Here is a 27,691-nt window from a genome sequence, read left to right as displayed (position 1 = left end):
ACCCAGACAATATTATCCCTCCTAGACTATAAGCAGTTTTTAGAGAGGCTACCTGTTATTTATAAAAGCAACAATATTAGAAATCTAAATGTTAATTTTAGAGACATGGTCAAGTAAATTACAATGCATCCATACAACAGAACATCATGCCACCATTCCACAAAATGTTTACAAACAAGCCAGGCACAGTAGCATGCAGCTGCAGTCCCAACCACTAGGAAGGCTGACGTGGGAGGATCGCTTGAGCCCAGGAGTTCGAGTCCAGTCTGGGCAACATATAGAGAGACCTCCATCTCTAGATAAAGCATTTTTTTAATTAAAAAAGTTTTAATGACATGAAAAATGTTGAAAACAAAATGCTAAGTAAATAAAGAAGATACTAAGTGGTATATTCTTTATGAACTCAACTGTGTAAAAAATGAATTGCTATAGAAGAAAAATAACACAATTGTTGGGTAGTAGAATTATAATTTATTGCTTTTTACCAGTTAGTACACTAATCTGCGCTTTGCAGATGTTCCCGTATTAAGTACCCCTTTTGTTATTTAAAAAAGTTAAGGGAGAGAAGTCATAAATCTCTAATTGGTAGAATTATAGAGAGCTAAAAACAGTGCTAATTATCAGGCAATGTGGAAACAACCTTGTGGGCAAGAGAGCATTCCTTTTTTTTTTTTTTTTTTTAACTGTTTACAAAGAGTTTAAACTTGTTTTAAATTAAACACATTAAACAAAATTGTAAGTTTTGTGATTATGAAAATACTGTTTATCACTACATAAAATACTGTTTATGGCACTTTATAGATTCAAAAAACCTATTAATGATACTTCTTTTCTGGATTAAAGATAGTGAATGTTTATATATATATAAAAAATACAGAAAATAACACAGGTATATGATTTAGAAAACAGGCGAAAAAAGTTATGAAGTGGGAAAAGTCCATCCCACTATACAACTCATTCCCAGATACAGCAAGCCTCTTATTCACCTCCTGAGAAATTTTTGTTGCCCATAATCCCATATATATTTTATTTCACGTCATTCTCCTATATACTTTATTTCACTCATACCTTAGAAACATTTACATATCAGTATGTATTGATCCATTTCATTCTTTGAACATACTAATTAGTATTCTACTCTATGATTGTGACACATTATTAGTCAGCCCCCTACCGATAGACACTGAAGTTATTCTGTTTTCCTCTATCATAAACAAGGCTTCAGTATTATTGGACAAATATCCTTATATACATGAACAAGTGGATCCCTAAGATATAAATTCTTAGAATTTTTGTGTCAAAGACTCTGCGTACATTGAAAAAATCTGGTGGTGCTACCAAATTGTCTTCCAAACAATCTGTAGCAATTTACAATCCAAGGGAACACTTCTGATAGATTCTTTAAAGCAGACTCCAATGCTTTCAATGGCCAGGAAGATAACATAGAGTTGTGAAGCATGCTGGGCTAAGAAAATGGCAAACTGGTCGGGCGTGGTGGCATAATCCCAGCACTTTGGGAGGCTGAGGCGGCGGATCACTTGAGGTCCTTAGGGGTTCAAGACCAGCCAGACCAACAAGCTGAAACCCCGTCTTTATTAAAAAACAAAAATTAGTCGGGTGTGATGGTGCATGCCTAAAATCCCAGCTACTTGGGAGGCTGAGGAGCGAGAATCACTTGAACCTAGGAGGTGGAGGTTGCAGTGAGCCAAAATCATGTCACTGCACTCCAGCCTGGGCAACAGAGTAAAACAAAACAACAAAACAAACAAACAAACAAACAAACAAAAACGGGAGAAAATAGAAGGGAGAGAGAAGAGGAAATGGCAAGCTGGATAGGGCATTTAGTTATTCAAAGTAGCAGCATTTACTCAATTCCAGAGTACTAAAAATGCTTTGTAGGAATACGCACCCATGCACCCAGTATTGTCAAATTGCCTCATTGCTCAAAAGGACCCAAAACTCCTGACTTCTGCATGAAATCTTCAGGTTTTGTAAAATGTTGATAACTCATTCAAAATTTTACAGACAGTATGACAAACAAAACATGTGAGTAGGAATCATCTACTGGGCCTCCAACTTGTGACCTACCCTTTAAAGCTTGCGTTTCCCCAATACGCAGAAGACCGCCTGAACAGTAGAGGCTGTGTTCAGCAGATTATTTCCAAGCTGGGATTTCCTTCTATTACATTTTGTTTTGGGGTTCACTCGAAAATGGATTTTATTAACTATGTGGTTAATAACTATCCCCTCAAACTATTTGGATAACTTAATCTACTCCGCCCAGATATTTTCATTAATCAGTTTCCTGTACATTCCCTATATTATGTTCTTTTTGAGTGTTTTATTTCTGTTTTCTTCCTTATATGAAACTACCATGTTTTAAGAATTGAGTCATTTTCCTATTAATATAATCTTGGTTTTCCCAAAAGTAAAAATCTAATCATTTTTCTATACTACCTTGCATTCAACATATCCATCTACATATATAGAAGAAATTGTGAGAATGGAGTAAATTAGAAAGATGCTACCTCCAAATAGTATTTTTAATCTTTGTAAAATCTCTTTATATTAAACTACACTCTCAAAAATGTGAAAAAATAAATCCTGAAATAACCAGATCTATATTTCAAACTATTCAAATTCATGGTTAAAATACTCTTATATATATGTGTGTGTATATATATACACACATATATATATATATATATTTTTTTTTTTTTTTTGAGACGAAGTCTCACAGGCTGGAGTGCAGTCACACAATCAGGGCCCATCACAGCCTTGACCTCCTGGGCTCAAGCTATCTCGCACCTAGCCTTCCGACCACAGGCACATGCCACCATGTGCAGCTTATTTTTATTTTTCATAGAGATGGGCCTTCTTATGTTGTCTAGGCTGGTCTTGAACTCCTGGATTTAAGCAATTCTCCCACCTCAGTCTCTCAAAACGCTGAGATTACAGACATAAGCCACCACACTCAGTTATTTAATATTTTATTATCTATCTCTTTTACATAACTACTTGCAAAAAAACTAATATGACAGAGCCAATGTATTGTATGGTTATAAACAGAAACATATCTGTAAACATTAGTATTATAAGCAATATAGTATTAAAAGTGGTTATCTATTGGAAAACTCAGAAGGCAGTGACTTCTACAATTAAATTTCAAAAAATCAAAACATAAAACATTATTAGCTTCAGTTACTATAAATAAAGCATCTGAATCTTAATTTTAGAGCTAATGGTAATTTTTAAATAATTCCTAAATTCATGTAATCTGTTAAGATATATTTTGTTAACATTTAGAAAAGACAAGAGAACCAAAACCAATGTATTAAAGGAGCTTCATAATTTAGCAAAACTTTCAATTTACATGTCTCTCAAACGTTACTGACAAACATAATGGCTGCTTATGAGAAAATTTGCATATGTCATTCTACAAACAGTAATGTCATTAATATACTATTTTTAGTTTCCAAGGGAAGATCCTAAACATTACAAATCCTTCCGTTAGCATTTCTTCGTGTATGCATGTTCCTACTTCCTGTTCAAACATATGCTGTAACTATTCAAGTCTGTCTTTTCAAAATAAAACTGATTACCCAAAAATTCAAAAACCCAACACCCAAGTGATATTAGGCACATATCACTTGAACTTGACAATTTAATGACGAAAAGCGAATTTAAGAAGTAAAAAAATTAACTATTTAAATTATAATTTGCACATCAGATTACTTTTTCAGATGTGTCAAAGCTCACAGATAAAAGTAATGAAAAGAAATGTAGTAAAATACATTTTAATTTTACCTTCATTATAAATTAAAATGAGGCATAAGAAAAACATTGAGACATAATATGTACATATGGAAAACTGGCCACTGAAAGATGCAAATAATTCATACAATATAGTGTAAGCTTTAATATATAAACTAGATGTCATTTCATCAACTGTTAGTCTAAATTTTACAATGTATATTAAAATATTAAAATGCTAAAAAAATCATTGTAATATAGAATACACTGTGGGAAAATACATATTTGTGGCTTTATAGACAATCTAAATTAATCCATTCTATACAATAGTTTTCTAAAATATAAATGGTACTTTACATGCAAAAGAACATACCAGCTGGATGACCTCATATAATGTATCAGAAATTAGGAGAAAACCTCCTTTTAACAAGACAGTTACACAGCAGAGGTGGAATGTAGAATCAGATTTTGCCTTAATACAATCTTGGATAAAATTAATTACGAAAAAGGACAGTCTCTACTACTTTCAATTAGCATTTTAAAAAATAAAATCTACTGTGATTTTATATTTTCTAATTGTATCACAAACAGAGAAAACATAAAAGGGAAAAGACAGAAACAGAAAACCTGATGATCTTTTATAAATTTGAAGCATCAGCCCTGCCTATGGGTTGCATTTAGGCTGCTTTTTTGTTGACATTTTCCCAAATTACTTCTGCCATTCTGAATTGTGCATCAGTAGTCAGATGAGTTTTCCAGACTTCATTATGCCATTGTGTAACCATAGCTGCCACAATGTAGTGCCACAAGAAGTCTGTCCTTGAGTATTTCCTTACTTGGGTATTCAGGTAACTTGAGCATGTTGATGCTTTAAAAGAAAAATACACCACCATTAAACAGGAAATCTATAAAATTTCTGATTGTTTTGTCTAGAAGTGAAAACACTACTCAAAATTAACATAAAACCATCCTCTCAAATTTGCATTCAAATTGAAAAACCCTAAAGTGGTATTTAAAAAGAAGAAAAAATCTGCTGCATTGCAGTTTCTCTCAGCATGCAAATGCAGTGGAAGAAAATAAGTTCTTTTCAGCTTAAAATAAATAAGCAATAGGGCAATTTAGTTTGAAGTGATGGTGTGTAACTCAGTGCTACTTATGATAGTGTAACTTTGGTGATACTTGAACTATAGTCAATTAAATTGTAGGGAATTAGGGTTTCCTCAAACATTTTCCCTCCCAAAAACAGGGGCACAAAAAACTACATAATTTGTTATCAATGATTCCAAAATCCTGGAGTAAGACCACAGCTGAGGTTTTCCTCTCAATGCAGCAACAGTTAGACCTCTGATCATTCAAAATTAATCAAAACAATTTGTAAAGCATTTAAATAAACCAATTCAACATACCATGTGCTTGAAGTTGGTAAAAGATTTGGAGTATATGGCACAGCAGCGATTGTAAAGTTTTGCAATCCACTTCCACCCATGATATTAGCAAACCCACCATGTGGGACCCTGGAACTAAGAGTTTATATCTTAATACATTGTAATCATGAAAGAAAGATATTTGTGACAGATAAATTTCAAGTTCTAAGTTAGGGTAGAAATATATCCAACTCTAGGACAATGACAACATGACATTTTTTGTCTACAAAACCCCAACTCATTACTGTAAATTGCTTTGTGATTAGTTAGCAACCTTCCATGGAGACACCCCTCCACATTTCCATAGCTACACTATGCTTGCAACTGGCCACAGCACATACCTCAATATTGCATTTAGCATGCTACATTTACAATTATTTGCTTTCATGTGGCTCTCTATTGAAGTGGGGCTTATTTGAGAGCCCAAACAAGTCATATTTACATCTATATCCCTGGGGCTAGCAAAATGCCTGGAGTAGACATTCATTAAATTGTTAATAGATTAATATTTGATTAATTCAAGCAATAAATGCTCTGACATGTAATCCAAATGATTTCCTTGTTTGTGAAAAATATCTAGGCCCTAAAGGTGTTTTGTTTTGTTTTTCATAGTGGAAAAACTGAAAAATTCTTTATATTCCTCTTTGATTTGATATTCAGAATACAAACATATTTTTCAAACATCACCAAACATCAAGAGACCACAGGAAGGTTAATATATAATGCATAACACATCAGTAGAAAATTTAATCTTGGGTACATGACTGTAGAGGATGTAATTACAACTTCTCAAGTTATATATACATCGAAAATAAAATTAATATTTCTTCTAAAGTTAGCCTGTGTATGTATCATGATTAAACCGATACTAAAAAACATTCTATTGCTTTTAAAATGAGGTGCTACAGTGCTTTTTGGATAAATAAGAATAATGACAAAGGAACACTTAGTGTATAGATTACTAAATACATACTTGCAAACATCTGAATAAAATTTAAAATACTTTCTTAAAAATATGATTTATAAAATAAAGCACAGTTTAGTTCACTTAAAAAAAAAGTTGAACCTCAAATAGCCTAAACAGTCTAGAAAAAAAACAACAAAGGTGGCAGACTCACATATCCTGATTTCAAAACTTATTACAAAGCTGTGGTAATCAAAATAGCGTGATACTGCCAAGATAAGAGACACATGAACCAGTAGAAGAGAAGAGAGGCCAGAAATAACCCCTCACATACATAATGAAATGATTTTCAACTAGAGTGCCAACAACATTCAAAGGGGAAAAGAGTCTTTTCAACGAAGTGTGTTGGGAAAACTGAATATTCACTACAACGAAAATGAAGTTGGACCCTTACTTTACACTAAGTAACTTAAAAACTAACTCAAAATGGATTGAAGACCTCAATGTAAGAGCTAATACTACAAAACTCTTAGAAGAAAATATAAGGGAAAAGCTTCATAACACCGGATTTGGCAATGATTTATTGAATATGACACCAAATTGATATTGAGAACATATAAAGAATTCCCATAGCAAAAAAACAAAACAAACAAAAAAAACAAAAAAACCCAAAACAGCCTGATTAAAAATGTGCAAAGAATTGAAATAGACATTTCTCCAAAAAAAGATAAACAAATGCCCAATAAGCACATGAAAAGATGCTCAACATCACTATTTACTAGGGCAACACCAATCAAAACCACTTCACACTCATTAAGATGACTATCAGCAAAACATCAAAAAAACAAAATACAGAAAGTCACAAGTATTGGCAAGGATGTGGAGAAATTGCTGCTGGGAATGTAAAATGATCAGCCTCTGTGGAAAACAACATGTAGGTTCCTCAACAAAATTAACAGAATTACAATACAGAATTACCATACAATCAGGCAATTCCACTTCTGGGTATATATCCAAAAGAACTGAAAGCACGGACTCAAAGAAGTATCTGCGCATCCATGTTCATAGCAGCATTATTCACAACAGCCAAATGGTAGAAGCAACCCGAGTCTCCATCAACAGATGGCTGGATAAGCAAAGTGTGGTGTATATATACAAGGGGGTATTATTTAGCCTTAAAAATGAAGGAAATTTTAACACGTGCTACAAAATAGATGAACCTTGAAGACTTTATGCTAAGTGAAATAAAGCAATCACAAAAAGACAAATATTGTATGATTCCACTTACATGAAGTTCTTAGAGTAGTCAAATTCATAGACATAAAATAGGTAGTTGTTAGAGGTGGGTAGGGAAGGAGGATGGGGAGTTAGTGTTTAATGAGTACAGAGTTTCAATTGGGAAAGATGAAAAAATTCAGGAGATGGACGGTGGTGATAGTCACACATTAATGTGAATACTTAATGCCACAAAAGTGCACACTTAAAAACTGTTTAAATGATTTTATGATATGCATTTACACACACACGCACACACACACACACAAAGTTGAAAAAATGTACCAGGATTGTCTATTTGAAATCACTGATGATATGTATACATCCTCAGGGAAAAAAATGTTTAACAATCCAATATGAAAGAATCCCTAAAAACAGCAATTTTCTCTTCTATCTGGGAAGTCGTCTGGTTTGGTTTACTGATGAAATTCTTGAGCTTACCTTAGTAAACTAAGGCAATATTAAAAGTATGCCTGAATCTTGCTTTAAGACACTAATGCATAAACAATTCCTACTAATAGCAAGAGAATATATAAAGAACATCTGGCTATATCTCTTTGTAAGTTGAAATAAAATTCAACGTTAGTTAATTTATATATTTAACTTTTGCCCCAAAAATTAACAAGGTGACCAAACATAAAAAGGGATAAAAATCAAGCCGTTCTGAATATCCTGTGTTGTAGAATTTCAAATTAAATGTAACTATTTTATCAAGATGAGAAAATAAATGTTGACATTGATTTTTATACAAATTATAGCACAGTATTTCAATATAAGTATGATCAATCTAATGTCCTTCACACAAGTAAATTTTGAACAGTAAGCTAAAAATTCAGAAGATCCTCTAGTTTTAACATCTTAATTAAAATTATTCTACAAGCTGTTATTCATGAGCCATTCCTGAAACCTTACTCCTCTTTTCCTACACTATGAATAAATATGGCTGGCCCCCTACTTATATAATTAGATCTGATCATGTTAAGATAATAATTCATCAGGCATAAGTATGTATGAGAAAAATAAAGTCTTTGGTTGAATATTATGACACTTAGATTATACAGTATAAATTACAGTAAACAAAAATGGCATACTTCTATTTTATTTAAAAAGTAATTGGCCGGGCGCGGTGGCTCACGCCTGTAATCCCACCACTTTGGGAGGTTGAGGCTAGTGGATCACTTGAGATCAGTAGTTAAGAGACCAGCCTGGCCTACATGGGGAAACCCCGTCACTACTAAAAATACAAAAATTAGCCAGGCAAAGTGGTGTGTGCACCTGTAATTGGAGGCTAAGGAAGGAGAGTCACTTGAACCCAGAAGGTGGAAGTTGCAGTGAGCTGAGATCAAGCTACTACACTCCAGCCTGGGCAATAGAGCAAGACTTCATCTCAAAAAAAAAAAAAAAAAAAAAAGAAGAAAGAAAGAAAGAAAAAAAAAAGAAAAGAAAAGAAATCAGCCGGACACAGAGGCTCGCAGCTGTAATCCCAGCACTTTGGGAGGCCAAGGCAGGTGGATCACTTGAGGTCAGGAGATCGAGACCAGCCTGGCCAACATGGTGAAACTCCATGTCTACTAAAAATACAAAACTAGCCAGGCGTGGTGGCAGGCGCCTATAATCCCAGCTACTCGGGAGGGCTGAGACAGGAGAATCACTTGAACCTGGGAGGCGGGGGTTGCACTGAGCTGAGATTGTGCCACAGCACTCCAGCCTAAGAAACAGAGCAAGACTCTTTCTCAAAAAAAAAAAAAAAAAGAAATCATCAAGTCTGATTCTTAAGGGATTAAGGGATAATGAAACAGTAAAACATTAAAGATGGCCTTATAGAGCTATGAAATATTAATGTCAATACTATAAAAATATTTAAAAATCACTTTTTGTATTAATTCTTGGTTCAACAATTGGAACACATTTGATCTTTCAGTAAGGTTGCACTAAATTATACTACAGACCTGTAGAAAGATACATCAGTATCTAAATAAAACTAATACAGAATCAGAATTTTCCAAAAATTAAAAAAGAAAAAAATTTGCACTTTTGGTTTTGAACGACAAGTACTATATCTATACTAACGACTGGGAGTTCGAGGTAAAATTTAAAATTTTAAAAAGCTTAAAACTTTCTCAGTTTGAACTCAAAGTACAGAGCTCTAATTAGACTCAATGTTGAAAGGTGGATTCTTCCGTCCAAGGGGTGAAGCTAGCTCCGTGTTGTTTCCCCTCAGCTTCCTTGGCTTCTACTCTTCACCCACATCTTTCACCTCCATTCAAGTGTGGATTTGCCACACTTCATAACTAAATAATGAATAGCACACCTCTTTTCAGCATTGCTAGCAATGACTGTACTATTTAAAGTGGAGAAGCCTTGTATATTACTAATTCTAGTGTTTTACTCTACAGGAGCAGCCACCTAAGAGACAACTTAGTACTAAAAAACTTGAATAACTGATTTCTGCATCTTAAAGACTCATACTGACCAAATCATGGGGAAAATATAATAATTCACTAGATGGTGTTGAAGTATAAACCATTTAGAAAAATATACTTGACAACATAAACCAAAATAAGTTCAGATGGCTTAAAAATTGGAATGTAAAAACAGAAATTATAAAACTTACATTAAAAAATTTATATAAACATATATATAAAATCTTAGAAGTAGGGAAGGATTTATAAAACCACAAAGGAAAGTAACGATAATCACCTTGGCAATACGGTAATTTAAAATTTACAAGTTCTAAATTTAAATTACATGGAAATCTGTATATTTAACTTTGATAAACCAAGAAAACTATTTGCAGAGTTAATACCCCTAATATATAAACAACACTTAAAACTGAATTTTTAAAGTGATTGTGGAATAACAAAGAATAAAGTCAGGTAATTCATACCACACACAAAAAAATTACATAAAAGAAATTATATGAAAGTAAAAATGGGCCGGGCACGGTGGCTCACACCTGTAATCCCAGCACTTCGAGAGGCCGAGGTGGGTGGACCACGAGGTCAGGAGATTGAGACTATCCTGGCTAACAAGGTGAAAGCCTATCTCTACTAAAAATACAAACATTAGCGGGTGTGGTGGCAGGCACCTGTAGTTCCAGCTACTCAGGAGGTTGAGGCAAGAGAATGGTGCGAACCCAGGAGGTGGAGCTTGCAGTGAGCCGAGATTGTGCCACTGCACTCCAGGCTGGGCGACAGAGCCAGACTCTGTCTTTAAAAAAAAAAAGAAAGAAAGAAAAGAAAGTAAAAATGACTATACCCTGTGCTGATAAAAGAAGTAAGCTCTCTCATTCTCTACTGACATCAATACCCTTCTAGAAGATAAATGAATATGTATCAAGATTATAAAAATTTATATATTCTCATACAAAAAAATTTCCCTTCTAAGAATTTATCTTCTATAATCAGACTGTCCCACTAGGACAGAAGCACAAAAATTCCTTATTTGTACAGCATTATTCCATAAATAGGAAAATTTAGCAATAAAGAATCAATTAAAGGAAGTCCCTAAAAAGAAAACTAGAAAGCCACTAAAAATTACATAGATCTATAAATTGAACAATTTAGTAACATATTGCTAAATTCAAAAAGTTATAAAATAACAATGGTTTTGAAAGTAAAAATTATATATGTGTTAAAAATTCTAGAAGAATAACAAAAATGTTATCAGTGATTATTTTTAGGAATAGATTGGAGGTGGGTTTTTTTCTCCTATCTGAATTGTCAAATTGTCAACTTTCTTACATAAAAAATATAATGATTTTTTCATCCTTAAGTTATTCAAGTCTCTGAGTACTTCTTGGCATTCAGAGGCAAAAAACAAAACCAAAAAAACAAGTTTTTCTTTTATATTTTTAGTCTATAACCTGTTAATTGTTATGTCTTATTTATTTCTTATTTATTTTTTATTATTTTTTTTGAGACAGGGTCTCACTCTGTCACCCTGGCTAGAGTGCAGTGGCGCAATCTCAGCTCACTGCAATCTCCACCTCCCAGGCTCAAGTGATCCTCCCACCTCAGACTCCTGAGTAGCTGGGACTACAGGCATGTGCCACCATGCCTGGCTAATTTTTGTATTTTTGTAGAGACAGGGTTTCGCCATGTAGCCTAGGTTGGTCTCAAACGCCTGAGCTCAAGTGACCTGCCCGCCTCAGCCTCTCAAAGTGCTAGGATTACAGGCACTACTATAAATGTCTTATCTTTAATACCAAAATAAATCTTTAATACCTAAAACAGTGGAAAGGGTGGTAAGTTACTGACAATTCAGAGTAATAACTCCTCATTTTAGTTATCTCTAAGCCATAAAAACAGAATATATTAAATTATTTCCATATTATCATAAAAATACTGCTTACTTGCCAGTAACAAACTAAACTGCAAGAGAAGTACCATACCCAGACTATTCATTTATTCTTTAAAATTAGATCTATAGTGTGGCTCCAACTATTTTTCTAACTATACAGTTAAGAAGACTAAAAAAAAAAGCAAAATGTTAATTGTAGTTATCTCTGAATAGTGGGATCACTTAACATTAAGGATTTTAATTTTCTCCTATTTTCTCCATTGTCTAAATTTTCTACAATGATTAAACATTACTTTTAAAATAAAAAAAATATAGATTTTAAAAATTATAGGCCAGGCATGGTGGCTCACGCCTGTAATCTCAGCACTTTGAGAGGCCAAGATAGGTGGATCATGAGGTCAGGAGTTTAAGACCAGCCTGGCCAAGATGGTGAAACCTCATCTCTACTAAAAATAAAAAAATAGGCCAGGCGTGGTGGCTCAAGCCTGTAATCCCAGCACTTTGGGAGGCCGAGACGGGCGGATCACGAGGTCAGGAGATCGAAACCATCCTGACTAACACGGTGAAACCCCGTCTCTATTAAGAAATACAAAAAAAACTAGCCAGGCGAGGTGGCGGGCGCCTGTAGTCCCAGCTACTCGGGAGGCTGAGGCCGGAGAATGGCGTGAACCCGGGAGGCAGAGCTTGCAGTGAGCTGAGATCCGGCCACTGCACTCCAGCCTGGGCGACAGAGCGAGACTCTGTCTCAAAAAAAAAAAAAAAAAAAAATACAAAAATTAGCCGTGCGTGTTGGCAGGCGCCTGTACTCCCAACTACTTGGGAGGCTGAGGCAGCAGAATCGCTTGAACCCAGGGGGTGGAAGTTGCAGTGAGCCAAGATCAAGCCACTGCACTCCAGCCTGAGGGACAGAGTGAGACTCTGTCTCAAAAAAAAAAAAAATTACATATATATATTTTATATAGATATATATTCACAATTACGGTTTTTAAATATGCAGAAAAAACAAAGAAGTAAATATATCAAATTGTTTATAGTGGTTATGGCTGATGGACTGTGGTTTTTCTTATTCTAACTTTGTTTTGTAACTTTCCTAGGAGAAATATGTACATTTATAATGAAAAAAACTAAACTACATTTTCATAAATAGAAGATAAAATTCTGTTATCCAAAATGAAAATCAGACTTTTTTTTACATCTTTCAGAAATATAAGCTAAAAGATGGTTAAATCATCTAGTTTTCTAATATCTATTATATTTAACTGGTTTCAAAAGTGAACTTTTCATAGAAGTGTGGTACCACAAATTATTTTTTAGGCCATGAATCTTGACACTTTAAAGTTTACTTTGAATTACAGAAAAACTGTTGTGTATGGGTAACATAGAGTATGTGTATGAGTTACCCAGGATAAACTGAACTGCCTTACTATTAAACCAAACCAGCAATATACAAATATTAAACATTTGGCTACTATCCTTGACTGACCTGCAGAGCAAAAAGATTTCCAAATTATAAAGTGCAATATACTAATAGTCCTAATTGGTGATCCTTTTTAATATATCAAATAAACATGATTGATCACTACTATAAATGTCTTATCTTTAATACCAAAATAAATCTTTAATATCTAAAACAGTGGAAAGGGTGGTAAGTTACTGACAATTCAGAGTAATAACTCCTCATTTTAGTTATCTCTAAGCCATTAAAAGCAGAATACATTAAATTATTTCCATATTATCATAAAAATACTGCTTACCTGCCAGTAACAAACTGCAAGAGAAGAACTCTCTCCTCTTGAGTAATGTCTTCTACAACTTCCCAGAACCACTAACAACAACAACAACAAAAACTTAGCTCATATTTCAGAGCAACTGCAGACTTCTCAATACCAGAGAAATATGTAATATTCATAAAGCACATTTTATTCTATGAAAGTCATTTACCAAAAATGATTTCATGCAAAGCTTTCATATGCACTGTTCCCACAAGAATAATTTGGGGAAACACTTCACTTTGTTAATTAATGTAAGTTTTCATTCAATAGTGCTGAAAAGCTTACAAAATTAAACGGCAAAACTTAACTTCATTCTAAGCTCTAGAGAAATTTTACCTGAATAACCGGATCTTCTCTTTCATAGCCACTTGTGTATTCTGTATTTTTTATCCAATCACTCACATCAATTTCTGGCATGCCAGAAAGCAGTAGCTCCTTGGGGGAAGAAGAAAAATATTTCAATAATTTTCTTTAGGGAAAAAAGTTATTACATTTAAATGGTAAATTTGCCTTAATTAGAAACTAATCTCACATGAAACTGATACATTTTAGTGACAGTTCCTGCATGTCATCAATAACAAGCATTACATGAGATAAAATCCTTGACGCTGATAATCTCAAGTATTGTAAGATGTGGAGATGTTTCCACATTGACAAAACTTCATTAAAACATAAGAGATTATAGTTTATATGTTTATGTGTGAACATATGCAACAACAGTTTATGCGTGCAAAAGTTTTATGAACATTATCTTTGATTTACTTTATATTTTTACAATTCTTTGCAAATTTGTTAACTTCTGTAAGGGGACAGTATTCTTAACATGGAAGTGACAACAAAGACCTGAATAAATACTTGACTAAACAAGGGGAAAAGCATCAAGAAATCCTTATCATGAGGAAAAAGGAGGTAATATAAAAATAGTTATGATTTTTAAAAAATATTTAGGCCTTTTAGGAATTCTATTCTGGAATAATTTGGATCCTTTAAAGTCAATTTTCTCCAAAGTCAAAAAAAAAATAAAAAATGCAATTTTCCTAATGACTTGATAAGTTTCTTTCATACAGGAAGATAATCAAAGACACAAAATCTCAATCATGTAAGTAAAAATGAAATTAAGAACAGCAAAGTATTTGCCTTTTTGTTTTCCAAGGAAAAGAGGACATGAAAAGAGCCTGTCCACTTCTCTGAATCAGTCCCTATTTCACAGTTAGATATGCTTACATAGACAGGGGAGGCAATGATTGGCCTACACTTTACACTGATGAGCCAGAACATCCATCAGGATTGCCTTTTTTCTTTTTTTTTGAGATGGAGTCTTGCTCTGTCGCCCAGGATGGAGTGCAGTGGCACTGCGATCTCGGTTCACTGCTAGCTCCACCTCCCGGGTTCACGCCATTCTCCTGCCTCAGCCTCCCGAGTAGCTGGGACTACAGGTGCCCACCACCACACCCGGCTAATTTTTTTGTATATTTAGTAGAGAAGGGGTTTCACCATGTTAGCCAGGATGGTCTCAATCTCCTGACCTTGTGATCCGCCCACCTCAGCCTCCCAAAAGTGCTGGGACTACAGGTGTGAACCACTGCACCCAGCCAGGATTTCTTATTACAGGGATGTAGATACCGTGTGGTTCAAAGTCACGTCTCCTATAGTAACTACTCATAACATATAGCTGACCTTGTACCTTAAATAAGATAGATATAAGGCAACATCTGAGAACTCTTGAGGGTTTCCGAGATTTTTCTGTGGGTCCATGAGGTTCTCCCTTTTCCAACTTATCTGTATGAGGTTGGATTTTCTTCATATATTTCAACCAAACAACATATCAAAACAGATTATACACAAAAGCAGTTATAAGGGCCCATTTGTCTTCTATTAAGCTAGACATTAAAGAAATTTGCAAAACTGTAAAACAGTACCAGTCTTCCCATTATTTCTGTTTTGTTCTAGAAAATGCAATTTTAGTTTTTTGAATGTTCTCTATGTTAACATAATAATGGATTATTTTACGTGAATAAAATATTTTACATTTCTGTTTTAATTTCAAGTACAGTAAATATAGATTGACATAACCCACATAAACAAAAACTCTTTTGTTGCAAGGGGTCCTAAGACCGAAAAGTTTTAGAACTGCTAGTATAGGGTGTGTTTTAGTCCTCCTAGTAACAGTATTATAGAATCCTCTTCCTAGATGAAGACAGTCTAGTTAGTCTACATTGACCACCCCCAAATACATTCTCCAGCTTCCTTTGCACTGTAGACTGGCTGCTTTGCCTGCTGGTTCTCTTGCCAGCTGGCTTTGGATTGGGTTTGGAGCCCGGGAAACACAGGCAGTTAGTTTGGAGGTGAGGGTACTCTCTGCTCCCCCACTGTTGCAGCACCTCTTTGCAGTAGCTATGGCTCCTCAAGTATGGCTACCACCAGGTGGGCCCTCCTTGGTAGTTCAGGCTCCCACGGGGCTCTTCTCCGTAATTCCTCTACCTGTCTCTTCAGTCCTAGGGATGATAAAGGCTTTCCCTGTTTCCAGTCTGTGCATGTCTCACTAGACCTTGTTTATCCTTAACACTGCCCATACCTCTGTAATAGTCCCTTTGTTAGAGTTTCAATATTTGAACCATCTGGAGAAATTCTGTTCCCTGGCAGGACTCTGATACAGGTTTGCTAAAAGGGAGTGGGATAGGCTTTACGCATGTCTTACAGTTCATGAGTTTAATCCTTTTCCCTTCTAGGCTGAAGATAAGCTTTTAATAATATTATGCTTTCATTATTCATAATTATGAATAAAAATATCACATTGTTACATTTTTTTTTTGAAGACGACAACGAAAGGATCTTTATTATTCTACCTAACAACTGGGCAAAAAAAGTTACTAAATTGACCAAAAACAAATAGATGAAATGAGAATTCCAGAATAAAAAGTACATATAATAAAAATTTTAAGTCCCAATCAATCTTTTTAATACAACAAAATAACTGAATTCATCTGTTGGAACTGTAAGTTATATAACTCATACTAATAGTTAGAAACTGAATCATGCAAGTATTCATAGCCATCAGCTTACCCAGCATCACATGACTCAACGTTTTTATATTCTGGTTCTTTCATGGATAAATTCACAAGCAGCACAGTATGGAAGAACAGCCCATACTCATCTCTTGACTTACAACTGCCTTCTATCTACAATGGATGACTATACCTCCAGTTCAGTACATTGGAGCTATTCGATACCTTCTCCTCACTAAAACTCTAGAATTTAACCTGAATCTTTTAACTCAGATGCACATCTAGCTTAGACGTTTGCACCAAATTTTTTTACAAGTTTCCGTTCTCAGTGTAGCATAGCGCTTCCCTATGAAAGACACAAAGTCACACAAAAGGTGTGAAGCCACCAAGAAGCAGACTGGCAACACTGATGAGATCTGAGGTCAGGGAACATGGGTTCATAGCCTACCACTAACACATGCTCTATGACCATGAACAATTTCCGTATCTTCTTTGGCCTAGTTTTCTCATATGTAAAATGGGGACAATCGTACTCACCTCAAGAGATTTTTTGTGGGGTTTTTTAAATTAATACATATAAAATACTTGGCAAATACTAAACGCTTAATAATAATTATTATCACTGCATAAATCAAGACCATGCCTACAATGTTGCTCTTCCCAAATGTGAATCAGCTCAACTTAGTAAAGTCAGAGTCCAAGACAAACTAGGAATCCTGATCTAAATTTTAATGTAAGAGCCACAATTAAAAACTTACCAGTAACAGACCTAAATGTGAAAGATAAAGGAATAAAGCTTTTAAAAGAAAACACAGAAAAATATCTTCACAGCCTTGGAGAAAGAAACAGTTTCTTAAACAAGACACAAAAAGTTTCTTCCATTAAAAAAAAAAAAACAACTGATAAACTGAATTATGTTAAACCCCAAAATTTTTATTCACTGAAAAGACCTGAGTAGAAAATATTCATAATACATATATCTGACAAAAGACTCTTATAAAAGAATACATAAAGAGTCCTACAAGTCAGTAAAAAGAAAAAATAAAACAGAAAACACAATAGAAAAATGGACAAATTACTTAAATAGACACTTTGAAAACAGAGTACACAAATGGCTGTAATCATAAAAGGTGTGTAACTTCATTACCTATCACGTAAACACAAATTAAAATCTCAAGGAAAGACCACTACTGAATTACCAGTAAGGAAATGAAAAAGATGGAAAATTATCAAATGCTAGTGAGAATGCAGAACACCCAGAACTCTCACACCTACTAATGGGAGTGTAAATTGATGCATCACTTGGGAAACTATCTGCTCACATCTACTGAAATGGGATACATGCACAGCCTGTGTCCCAGCAATTCCACTCCAAGGCATATAACCTACAGAATGCATACTTAGGTTTTCCTAAAGGCATGTTTGTAGCAGCAGTACTTGAAAGAGCCTGAAACTGAAAAGTACCCACTAAATGTTCATCAAGAATAGAAAAGACTAAAGGAAACTGAAATGCTATTCAGCAATAAAAATGAACAAATTACCAACTGCATGCAACAATATGTATGATTCCCACACACAAAAAGTTGAGCTAAGAAAGCCAGATAAATTCTATCTACATAGTTCTAAAATAGGCAAATCTCATCTATGATTTCAGAAGTCAAGAGAATGGTTACTGTTAAAGTGGGAGAATGACCGGAGGGGGATGACAGAGTGACATATGGGGGTGCTAGGATTTCTGTTTCTTCATCTGGGTGTTAGTTTCATGGGTATGTTCAGTTTGTTAAAACTTATCAAGCTATACATTTATGATGTGTGTCCTTTTCTGCATGTATATTATAATTCAAAGTTTTATAAACTTACTGATTTCAGTAAATTATAAGGCAAAGTTTTCAACAATTATTTTTGTTGTTGCTATTTGTTTTTTACATACATAAAGGTCCAGCAAACAATTAATTCTCTGTTTTGAATTTCAAAAGGCTAATTTAATCCAAGCACAGTACAGGAAAAGTCAGATTTCAGTCAGGTCTAATAATATAATAGCTCAAATAGTCCTCCATTTCTAAATGCTGAAAATAACTTCTACTGTTACATAAAAACTAGATGAATCTACGCTAACTGAAGCCATTAACTGTACAGCTAAAAAACAATCAAAAAAACCTCAAAACTTACATTTAATGAAACTAAATCACAATGGACTTCAAAATTAATTAGCAAATTTTGTTCACTGTTAACATATACTATAAATGATAAATTTAAAATACTGATACATATGTAAAATTAAAGGTATATATCAGTATCTGTATCCATATACTAAAATGAAAGGTATAAGGTAAAACTAATTTTCTGAGACAGAATAAAAACTAAATAAAATATTTCCACTGATCTGGGACTCACTATTCCAAATTATATTTTTTTAGATAAGAAAGCAGCTATATTCTATTTAAAATACTGTGCTTTATTTAGATTTAGACAACTCAAAGAGTTTAAAAATAATTCTCCAAATTACCAAAACTAAAGAGAAAAAGAAAATGGAGAAAAATGCAACATAAATCATATAAAATTAGAAATCCTGTTGGATCACAGTACAATAAAGGCAAATTAAAGTAGCAAAACAAAACATTCATTAGGGACTACAGGACAGCAAAGACGATGGACTCCATAGGTTTCAAATAAAGAATTATAAAATTATATATATGGCAATATAAGAAACTGGAGAAGAAAATACTATACAATAAGAAAAACCTTCTTAATTCTCTTTAGAAGTTTAAGAAGTTAGTATCAGCGCCCTTTATGTCATGTGATCAAATAAAAAATTCAGAAATAATGTAGAATACTGCACATATAGGAAGACTGGCCTTCAACATCTCCCATACAGAAGAAATAGCAATATATTCCATTTTAGTTTGTCACCACCTCACCTCACTTCACATTAAGGAGTTGCTTATCTGGTTATTAAGCTTAAGAGAAGGCACATCCATAAATTTTATATCAAATCTCTAAAAATGGACATTAAACCATTTTTTCTCATTTATACATTATTTCATTCATTACAGTACTCCACAATTATTTCTGAATTACATCACTAGAGTTTTGTGTTGTTATGTTACAACATAAGAACTGATGTTTTTCCTTACCAATTCATATTCATCAAAAAGCTGTATGAGGGAGGGTGGAATGAACATATGAAAGCCCTGTAAAAAGGCATTGATCTGAGGCTGAATGGCTCTTGTCATTCGAAGTTCAGTAACAAGCTGGACGTACTCCGCCTATTGAAAAAGAAGTTTTCATAATGACTTTTAAAAAATATTTTACATACTTAATACATTTCTTATTTAAGAGGTAAAGATTTAAAATAAAACTGACACCAACACTCATACACCTCAGCAAATCAGCAAGCCACCATTCACTAAGCTGTTCAGGCAAAAATTCTAGGGAATCAATCATCCATGACTTCTCTCACACCCTATTTCAGCTGATACTATCAGATTTACCTTTAAAAAACTATTTTCAATCTGACCTTGTCTCACTACCTTCATTTCAGTACCCTGGTCCAAGCTATCATTACTTCTCATCTGAATTACTGCAACATCTTGTGTCCCTGTTTCCATTTTTGCCCCTGTACTGATGCTTCTCCACATCTTAGCCAGAGTGATTTTAAAAAATATATATGTATATATACACACAGATATGTGTGTGTGTGTGTGTATGTATATGTAAATAACTCAGATCAGGCAACTCTCTTGCTTAAAACCCTATAATGACTTCTCATGACATCTGGAGTAACATCCAAATTCCTTTCCTAGTCTCTAAGGCCCTAAATGATCTGGCCTCTGCTTTGCTCTCTGATCTCACTTCTTTCATTCTACCCCTAGTTCATTCATTCACTTAATTCTAGTTTCACCGGCCTCTGGCTATTTCCAAAACACAAACTTGTCCGGGCCCCAGTGTGTTTATACTTCTAGGTCATTCTCACTGAAATGTTTCATTAGAATGTAATCTCTCTGCACACAGGTGCTTTGTTTTACCCGGATATATACCAACTCCTAAAAAGTGGCTGCCACTTTGAAAGTATTCAAAAAGTATGTCATGAATGAATGCACACCATCATCAAATTCACTTAACACATACTTAGAACTTGATAAAATGGCTCTTTGTAGCATAGCCAATTTAATTCTGAGTTAAGGTAAGCTATGTATTCACTCATTTTATTTTAATACACATCATAACCATAGAAAATATTTTTACTTAAAATTTAACTGGTAATGAGCAGAGGGCATGGTGGCACACGCCTGTATTCCCAGTTACTAGGGGAGGCTGAGGTGGAAACATTGCTTGAGTCCAGGAGTTCAAGTATGCAGTGAACTATGACCTTGCCACCACACTCCAACCCAGGCAACAGGGCAAGATCCTGTCTCTTAAAGAAAAAAAATTTAAAAAATTAACTGGTAATTTAAAAACTGTATTTTGGCTTAGAACAAAATGAATTATATACAGAGAGAAAGAGTATGTGTGTGTATACATATACAAACTATGAGATGTTATCATTTATACAGTTTTTAAATCCGTATAAGTGAAACTTTGTGAGTTAAAAACAATATGCTGTAGCAGGTATATAGCTCCCACCTACCAGGAATTAAGACCCTAACAGGGAAGAAAGTCTGTTTTAGCCCTCTTCCTTTATTCTTTTTTTGGCACTCATCTGACGCTCTGTTCAAAAACAAACAAACAAACAAAAAACCCAATCAAACAAAAAACGGGGAAAAAAGACCAAAAAAAAGGCACTGAGCCAGCAAGTTCTGTATGACTGCTAGCTATGAACTCTCCACAGCCCTCAGAGCTACAAAAGTGTCACAGTAGACTCCTCACAGCTCTCCCGAAACCCTGTGTGGCTCCTTGTACAATTTAACACAAGGAAAGCTACCATCTCTGCTATTCAATCTAGTCTCACCCCAAATCCCACTTTCCACCAACCAAAGGTGCAAGTTTTTCTCTATTACATAGGAATTAATCAGCTACAAGTCACATACAGGCAGTTATTATAGAGAGGGAGATAGAAATGTGTACCCAACAGTCAAACAGAAACATACACTAAATTTCTAGAGTCCAACCCAAGAAATAACATATATAAAATATTTTATAGTGATTACAGCAGTGATATCTGCATTAGCACATGATTATATTTTAGTTTATGTCTACTCTCACTAACATTGTTCACTGGATGTACTAAAAGTTTTCTGCCCCATTCATATAATTAATTATGCATCTGTGTTTTTTAAGATGCCAGGAAAGACCCTACTCTTCCCTAAAAAGACTTTTTCCCAAGAGGTTCTGGCTTTACAATCTTACAGTGCGACTCAATAATCTCTGTGGAAGACCTTAACAAGTCATGAAGCATAAAAATAAAAGATTTATGAATTGCTCATGTGAACGTTACCTATTTTAATTGCATTCCATATCTATCAGAATAATATATATTCTTTTTTTTACAAATTAATTCCTATTATTTCCTTCTACAGTCTATTTTTAAATTAATTTTTACAAATATAATACTTTCATCACACTTTTCCATTTCTTTTAGTATCTGTTATTTTCCACATGTATTTCAGTAACCCAGTTCATAGCTATTGATATCAATTTGTGAAAATCAGTTCCTTCACATCCCAGTCTTCATGCTAATTAAGTAATTTAAATGTGAATGGCAGTTGAACTAAATTATTTTTCAATAAAATAATGAAATCCTAGCTATCATAAACCCTTAATTTTTCAGTAATATAAGAGTTTTTCAAATAGTTGAAAGATAGCTGTGTTTAATGGAAAAATCTAAGTCAAATTGCTTCTAAAATGTTTCCCTGCCTCGCTAAACAGTACATCTTCAAACGGAATAAAACAAATTAATATTATCTTGACAATACGAATATTACTATAAACACCCACTACTGTTACCCATTAACATTTCAAGTGTTCATGTGGTATAGAAATACACTGGCTAAGGGTTCTAAGGGCAGAGCTTTGGCATCTCACTAGGACCGAGCTCCGGGGGCGAGGCGTGACCGCCATGTCTGGGGTTCAGTCAACTCAGCTGCTCCAGTCTGCCGGCTTTGGAGAATACAGGCGGTACAGAAAAGGTAGTGTCCCCTTTAATGCAGCACATACGCTCTACCAAAAAGCAGCCAGACTGCTTCTTTCGGCAAGTCCCTGATCCCATTCCTTGTGACTTGTGGAGATCTCCCAACAGGGGTCTCCAGCTACCTCTTATAGGTGCATGCAGGCCAACAACAGGTAAGTACCTACCCCCTGGGACAGAGCTTCCAGAGGAAGGACCTGCCTGCCATCTTTGCTGCTTCATGGCCTTCTCTGCTGATACCTTCAGGTATGGGAGAAACCAAGGCAACTGGGGTCTGGAGAGGACCCCCGGCAAACCACAGCAGCCCGACATACAGTAAAGTGGCCAGACTACTAAAAGAAAAACAAATGAACAGAAAACAACATCATCAACAAAAAGACTCCACAAAAACCTCAGTTAAAGGTCAGCAACCTCAAAGAACAAAGGTAGATTAAGGCCAAAAAGATTAGAAAGAATCAACACAAAAATGCTGAAAACTCAAAAAGCCAGAGTGCCTCTTCTCCTCCAAATGACCGCAACGCCTCTCCAGCAAAAGCACAGAACTGGTCTGAGGCTGAGATGGCTGAATTGACAGAAATAGGCTTCAGAAGGTGGGTAATAATAAACTACACTGAGCTAAAGGAGCATGTTTTAACCCAATGCAAAGAAGCTAAGAATCATGATAAAACAATACAGGAGCTGGTAGCCACAACAGTCAGTTTAGAGAGGAACATAACAGACCTGATGGAGCTGAAAAACACAACTTGAGAACTTCACAACAAAATCACAAGTATCAACAGCAGAACAGACCAAGCGGAGGAAAGAACCTCAGAGCTTGAAGACTATCTTTCCAAAATAAGACAGGCAGACAACAATAGAGAAAAAGGAACAAAAAGGAATGAATAAAACCTCCAAGAAATACGGGATTATGTAAAGAGACCAAACCTACAACTGATTGGGGTATCTGAAAGAAACAAGGAGAATGGAACCAAGTTGGAAAACATACTTCAGAATATCATATAGGAGAACTTCCCCAGATTATCAGGACAGGCCAATATTCAAATTCAGGAAATGCAGAGAACCCCAGTAAGATACTCCACAAAAAGATCAACCTCAAGACATATACTCAGATGTGTCTTCCCATCAGATTCCCCAAGGCCACCAGATCCCCAAGGTCCAAATGAAAGAAAAGCTGTTAAGGGCAGCCAGAGACAAAGGCCAGGTCACCTACAAAGGGAAATCCATCAGACTAACAGCAAACCTCTCAGCAAAAACCCTGCAAGCCAGAAGAGACTGGTGGCCAATATTCAATATTCTTAAAGAAAAGAATTTCCAACTGAGAATTTCGTATCTGACCAAACTAAGCTTTATAAACAAAGGAGAAATAAGTTCCTTTTCAGACAAGTGAAAGGTGAGGGAATTTGTTACTACCAGTCCTGCCTTACAAGAGCTCCTGAAAAAAGAACTAAATATGGAAAGGAAAAATTGTTACCAGCCACTACAAAAACACACTGAAGTACACAGACCAGTGACACTATGAAGCAATCACATAAACCAAGCCTGCAAAATAACCAGCTAGCATCATCAAGACAGGATCAAATTCATACATAACAATACTAACGTTAAATGTAAATGGGTTAAATGCCCCAATTAAAAGACCAAGAATGGCAAGCTGGATGAAGAGCCAAGACCCATCAGTATGCTATCCTCAAGTGACACACACAAGCTCTAAACAAAGGGATGGAGGGAAATTTACCAAGCAAATGGAAAACAGAAAAAAGCAGGAGTTGCAACCCTAGATTCTGACAAAAGAGACTTTAAACCAACAAAGATTAAAAAAAAGACAAGGGCATTACATAATGGTAAAAGGTTCAATCAACAAGAAGAGCTATCATAAATATATATGCACCCAACATAGAAGCACCCAAATTCATAAAACAAGTGCTTAGAGAACTGCAAAGAGACTTAGACTCCCACACAATAATAGTGAGAGACTTTAACACCCCACTAACAATATTAGATCATCAAGACAGAAATTTAACAAATATATTCTGAACCTGAACTCAGCTCCATATCAACTGGACCTGATAGATATCTACAGAACTTCCCACCCAAATTCAACAGAATATACATTCTTCTCATCACCACATGACACTTATTCTGAAATCAATCACATAATCAGAAGTAAAACTTTCCTTGGCAAATGCAAAAGAAATGAAATCATAACAAACAGTCTCTCAGACCACAGCACAATCAAATTAGAACTCACGATTAAGAAATTCACTCAAAACCACACAACTACATAGAAATTGAACAACCTGCTCCTGAGTGACTCTTGGGTAAACAACAAAATTATGGGAGAAACCAAGAAGTTATCTGAAACTAATGAGAACAAAGAGACAATGTGCCAGAATCTCTGGGATGCAGCTAAAGCAATGTTAAGAGGGAAATTTATAGCACTAAATGCCCATATCAAAAAGCTAGAAAGATCTCAAGTTAACTACCTGACATCTCAACTAAAGAACTAGAGAGCCAAGAGCAAACAGACCCCAATGCTGGCAGAAGACAATAACCAAGATCAGAGGTGAACTGAAGAAGACAGAGACACAAAACAACCCTTCAAAAAATTCAATGAATCCAGGAGCTGATTTTTTGAAAACATTAATAAAATAAGATAGACCTCTAGCTAAACTAATGAAGAAAAGTGAAAAGAATGAGATAAACACAATTAGAAATTATAAGGTAGATATCACCACTGACCCCAAAGAAATATAAACAACTGGCCAGGCACGGTGGCTCACACCTGTAATCCCAGCACTTTGGGAGGCTAAGGCGGGTGGATCACAAAGTCAGGAGTTCTAGAACAGCCAGGCCAGCATGGTGAAACCTCTTCTTTACTAAAAGCACAAAAAAATTAGCCAGGCATGGTGGTGCATGCCTGTAGTCTCAGCTACTCGGGAGGCTGAGGCAGGAGAATTGTTTGAACCTGGCAGGCAGAGGTTGTCGTGAGCTGAGGTCACGCCACTGCATTCCAGACTGAGCAACAGAGCAAGACTCCATCTCAAAGTAAATAAATAAATAAACAAACAACCATCAGAGAATACTGTAAATACTTGTATGCACATAAACCAGAAAATCTAGAAGAAATGGATAAACTCCTGGACACATACACCCTCCCAAGACTGAACCAAGAAGAAACTGAATCTCTGAATAGATCAAAAATAATGAGTTCTGAAATTGAGGCAGTAATAAATAGCCTACCAACTAAAAAAAAGCCCAGGACCAGCTGGATTCACAGCTGAATTCCACCAAATGTACAAAAAAGAGCTGGTACCATTTCTACTGAAATTATTCCAAAAAACTGGGGAAAAAAAAAGGGACTCCTCCCTAACTCATTTTATGAGGCCAACATCATCCTGATACCAAAACCTGGCAGAGACACAACAAAAAAAGAAAACTTCAGGCCAATATCCCTGATGAACATCAATGCAAAAAATCCTCAATAAAGTACTGGCAAATCAAATCCAGCAGCACATCAAAAAGATTATCCACCATGATCAAGTCTGCTTCATCACCAAAATGCAAGGTTGGTTCAACATATGCAAATCAATAAATGTGATTCATCACATAAACAGAACTAAAGACAAAAACCACATGATTATCTCAATACACACAGAAAAGGCCTTCAAAAAAATTCAACATCCTTTGATGTTAGAAACTCTCAATAAACTAGACATTGAAGGAACATACTTCAAAATAGTAAGAGACATCTATGACAAACCCATAATCAACATCATACTGAATGGGTAAAAGCTGAAAGGAGTCTCCTTGAAAACCAGCACTAGACAAGGATGCCCTCTCTCACCACTCCTATCCAACAAAGTATTAAAAATTCTGACCAGAGCAATCAAGCAAGAGAAAGAAATAAAGGTATTCAAATAGGAAGAGGGGAAGTTGAATTATCTTTATTTGCAGATGACATGATCCTATAGCTAGAAAACCTCATCACCTAGGCCAAAAAGCTTCTTAAGCGATAAGTAACTTCAGCAAAGTCTCAGGATATAAAATCAATGTGCAAAAATTGCTAGCATCCCTATACACCAACAACAGGCAAGCAGACAGCCAAATCATGAATGAACTCCCATTCACAACTGCTACCAAAAGAATAAAATACCTAGGAATACAGCTTAACAAGGAAAATGAGGACCTCTTCAAGGAGAACTATAAACCACTACTCAAAAGAAATCACAGAGGACACAAACAAATGGAGAAACATTCCATGTTCATGGATAGGAAGAATCAAGATTGTGAAAATGGCCATACTGCCCAAAGTAATTTATAGATTCAATGCTATTCCCATTAAATTACAATTGGCATTTTTCACAGAATTAGAAATTACTACATTAAAATTCATATGGAACCAAAAAAGAGCCCAAATAGCTAGGGCAATCCTAAGCAAAAAGAACAAAGTTGGAGGCATCACGCTACCAGATTTCAAACTATACAAGGATACAGTCACATAGACCAAGGAACAGAATAGAGAACTCAGAAATAAGATCACACACCTACAACCATGTGATCTTTGACAAACTCAACAAAAGCAATGAGAAAAGACTCCCTGTTTAACAAATGGTGCTGAGTGCTGGCTGAGTGCAGAAAATTGAAACCGAACCCCTTCCTTACACCATATATAAAAATTATCTCAAGATGGATTAAAGACTTAAATGTAAAACCCCAAACTATAAAAACCCTAGAAGTAAATCTAGGCAATTCCATTCAGGACATAGGCACAGGCAAAGATTTCATGATGAATACACTAAAAGCAATTGCAACAAAAGCAAAAATTGACAAATGGCATCTATTTCAACTAAAGAGCTTCTGTACAGCAAGAGTAACTATCAGAGTGAACAGACAACCTACAGAATGGCAGAACATTTTTGCAATCCATCTGACAAAGGTCTAATATCAGAGTCTACAAGGAACTGAAATTTACAAGAAAAAAAACAACCCCATTAAAAAGTGAGCAGATGATATAAACAGACACTTCTCAAAAGAAGTGGCCATGTGGCCAACAAACATATGGAAAAAAGTTTAACATCATTGATCATTAGAGAAATACAAATCAAAACCACAATGATACCATCTCATGCCAG

General features: G+C 35.1%; 1 protein-coding gene across 13 annotated transcripts in view; it reads right to left on the bottom strand.

Annotated features, from left to right (window-relative positions):
* Positions 1 to 2,974: 2,974 nt before the first annotated feature.
* The window catches only part of LOC105478786 (HECT domain and ankyrin repeat containing E3 ubiquitin protein ligase 1), a 127,086-nt gene continuing 102,369 nt past the window's right edge, over positions 2,975 to 27,691 (bottom strand). For 7 of the 13 annotated variants that reach the window (XM_024791926.2, XM_024791924.2, XM_011736426.3 and 4 more), the window contains 5 exons: positions 19,570 to 19,701; positions 13,767 to 13,865; positions 13,413 to 13,483; positions 5,160 to 5,287; positions 2,975 to 4,621 (listed from right to left, as the gene is read on the bottom strand). In XM_024791926.2, coding sequence (XP_024647694.1) covers positions 4,431 to 4,621; positions 5,160 to 5,287; positions 13,413 to 13,483; positions 13,767 to 13,865; positions 19,570 to 19,701 — 621 coding nt within the window. In that variant the 3' untranslated portion in view covers positions 2,975 to 4,430. The remainder of the gene's footprint in view (positions 4,622 to 5,159; positions 5,288 to 13,412; positions 13,484 to 13,766; positions 13,866 to 19,569; positions 19,702 to 27,691) is intronic. The other 6 variants (XM_011736427.2, XM_024791928.2, XM_024791930.2 and 3 more) reach the window with 1 other exon arrangement.

Source organism: Macaca nemestrina, chromosome 5 (assembly GCF_043159975.1).
Source record: "Macaca nemestrina isolate mMacNem1 chromosome 5, mMacNem.hap1, whole genome shotgun sequence".
In the NCBI taxonomy this organism is placed as follows: domain Eukaryota; kingdom Metazoa; phylum Chordata; class Mammalia; order Primates; family Cercopithecidae; genus Macaca; species Macaca nemestrina.
This window is presented reverse-complemented; position numbering and strand designations above follow the sequence as displayed.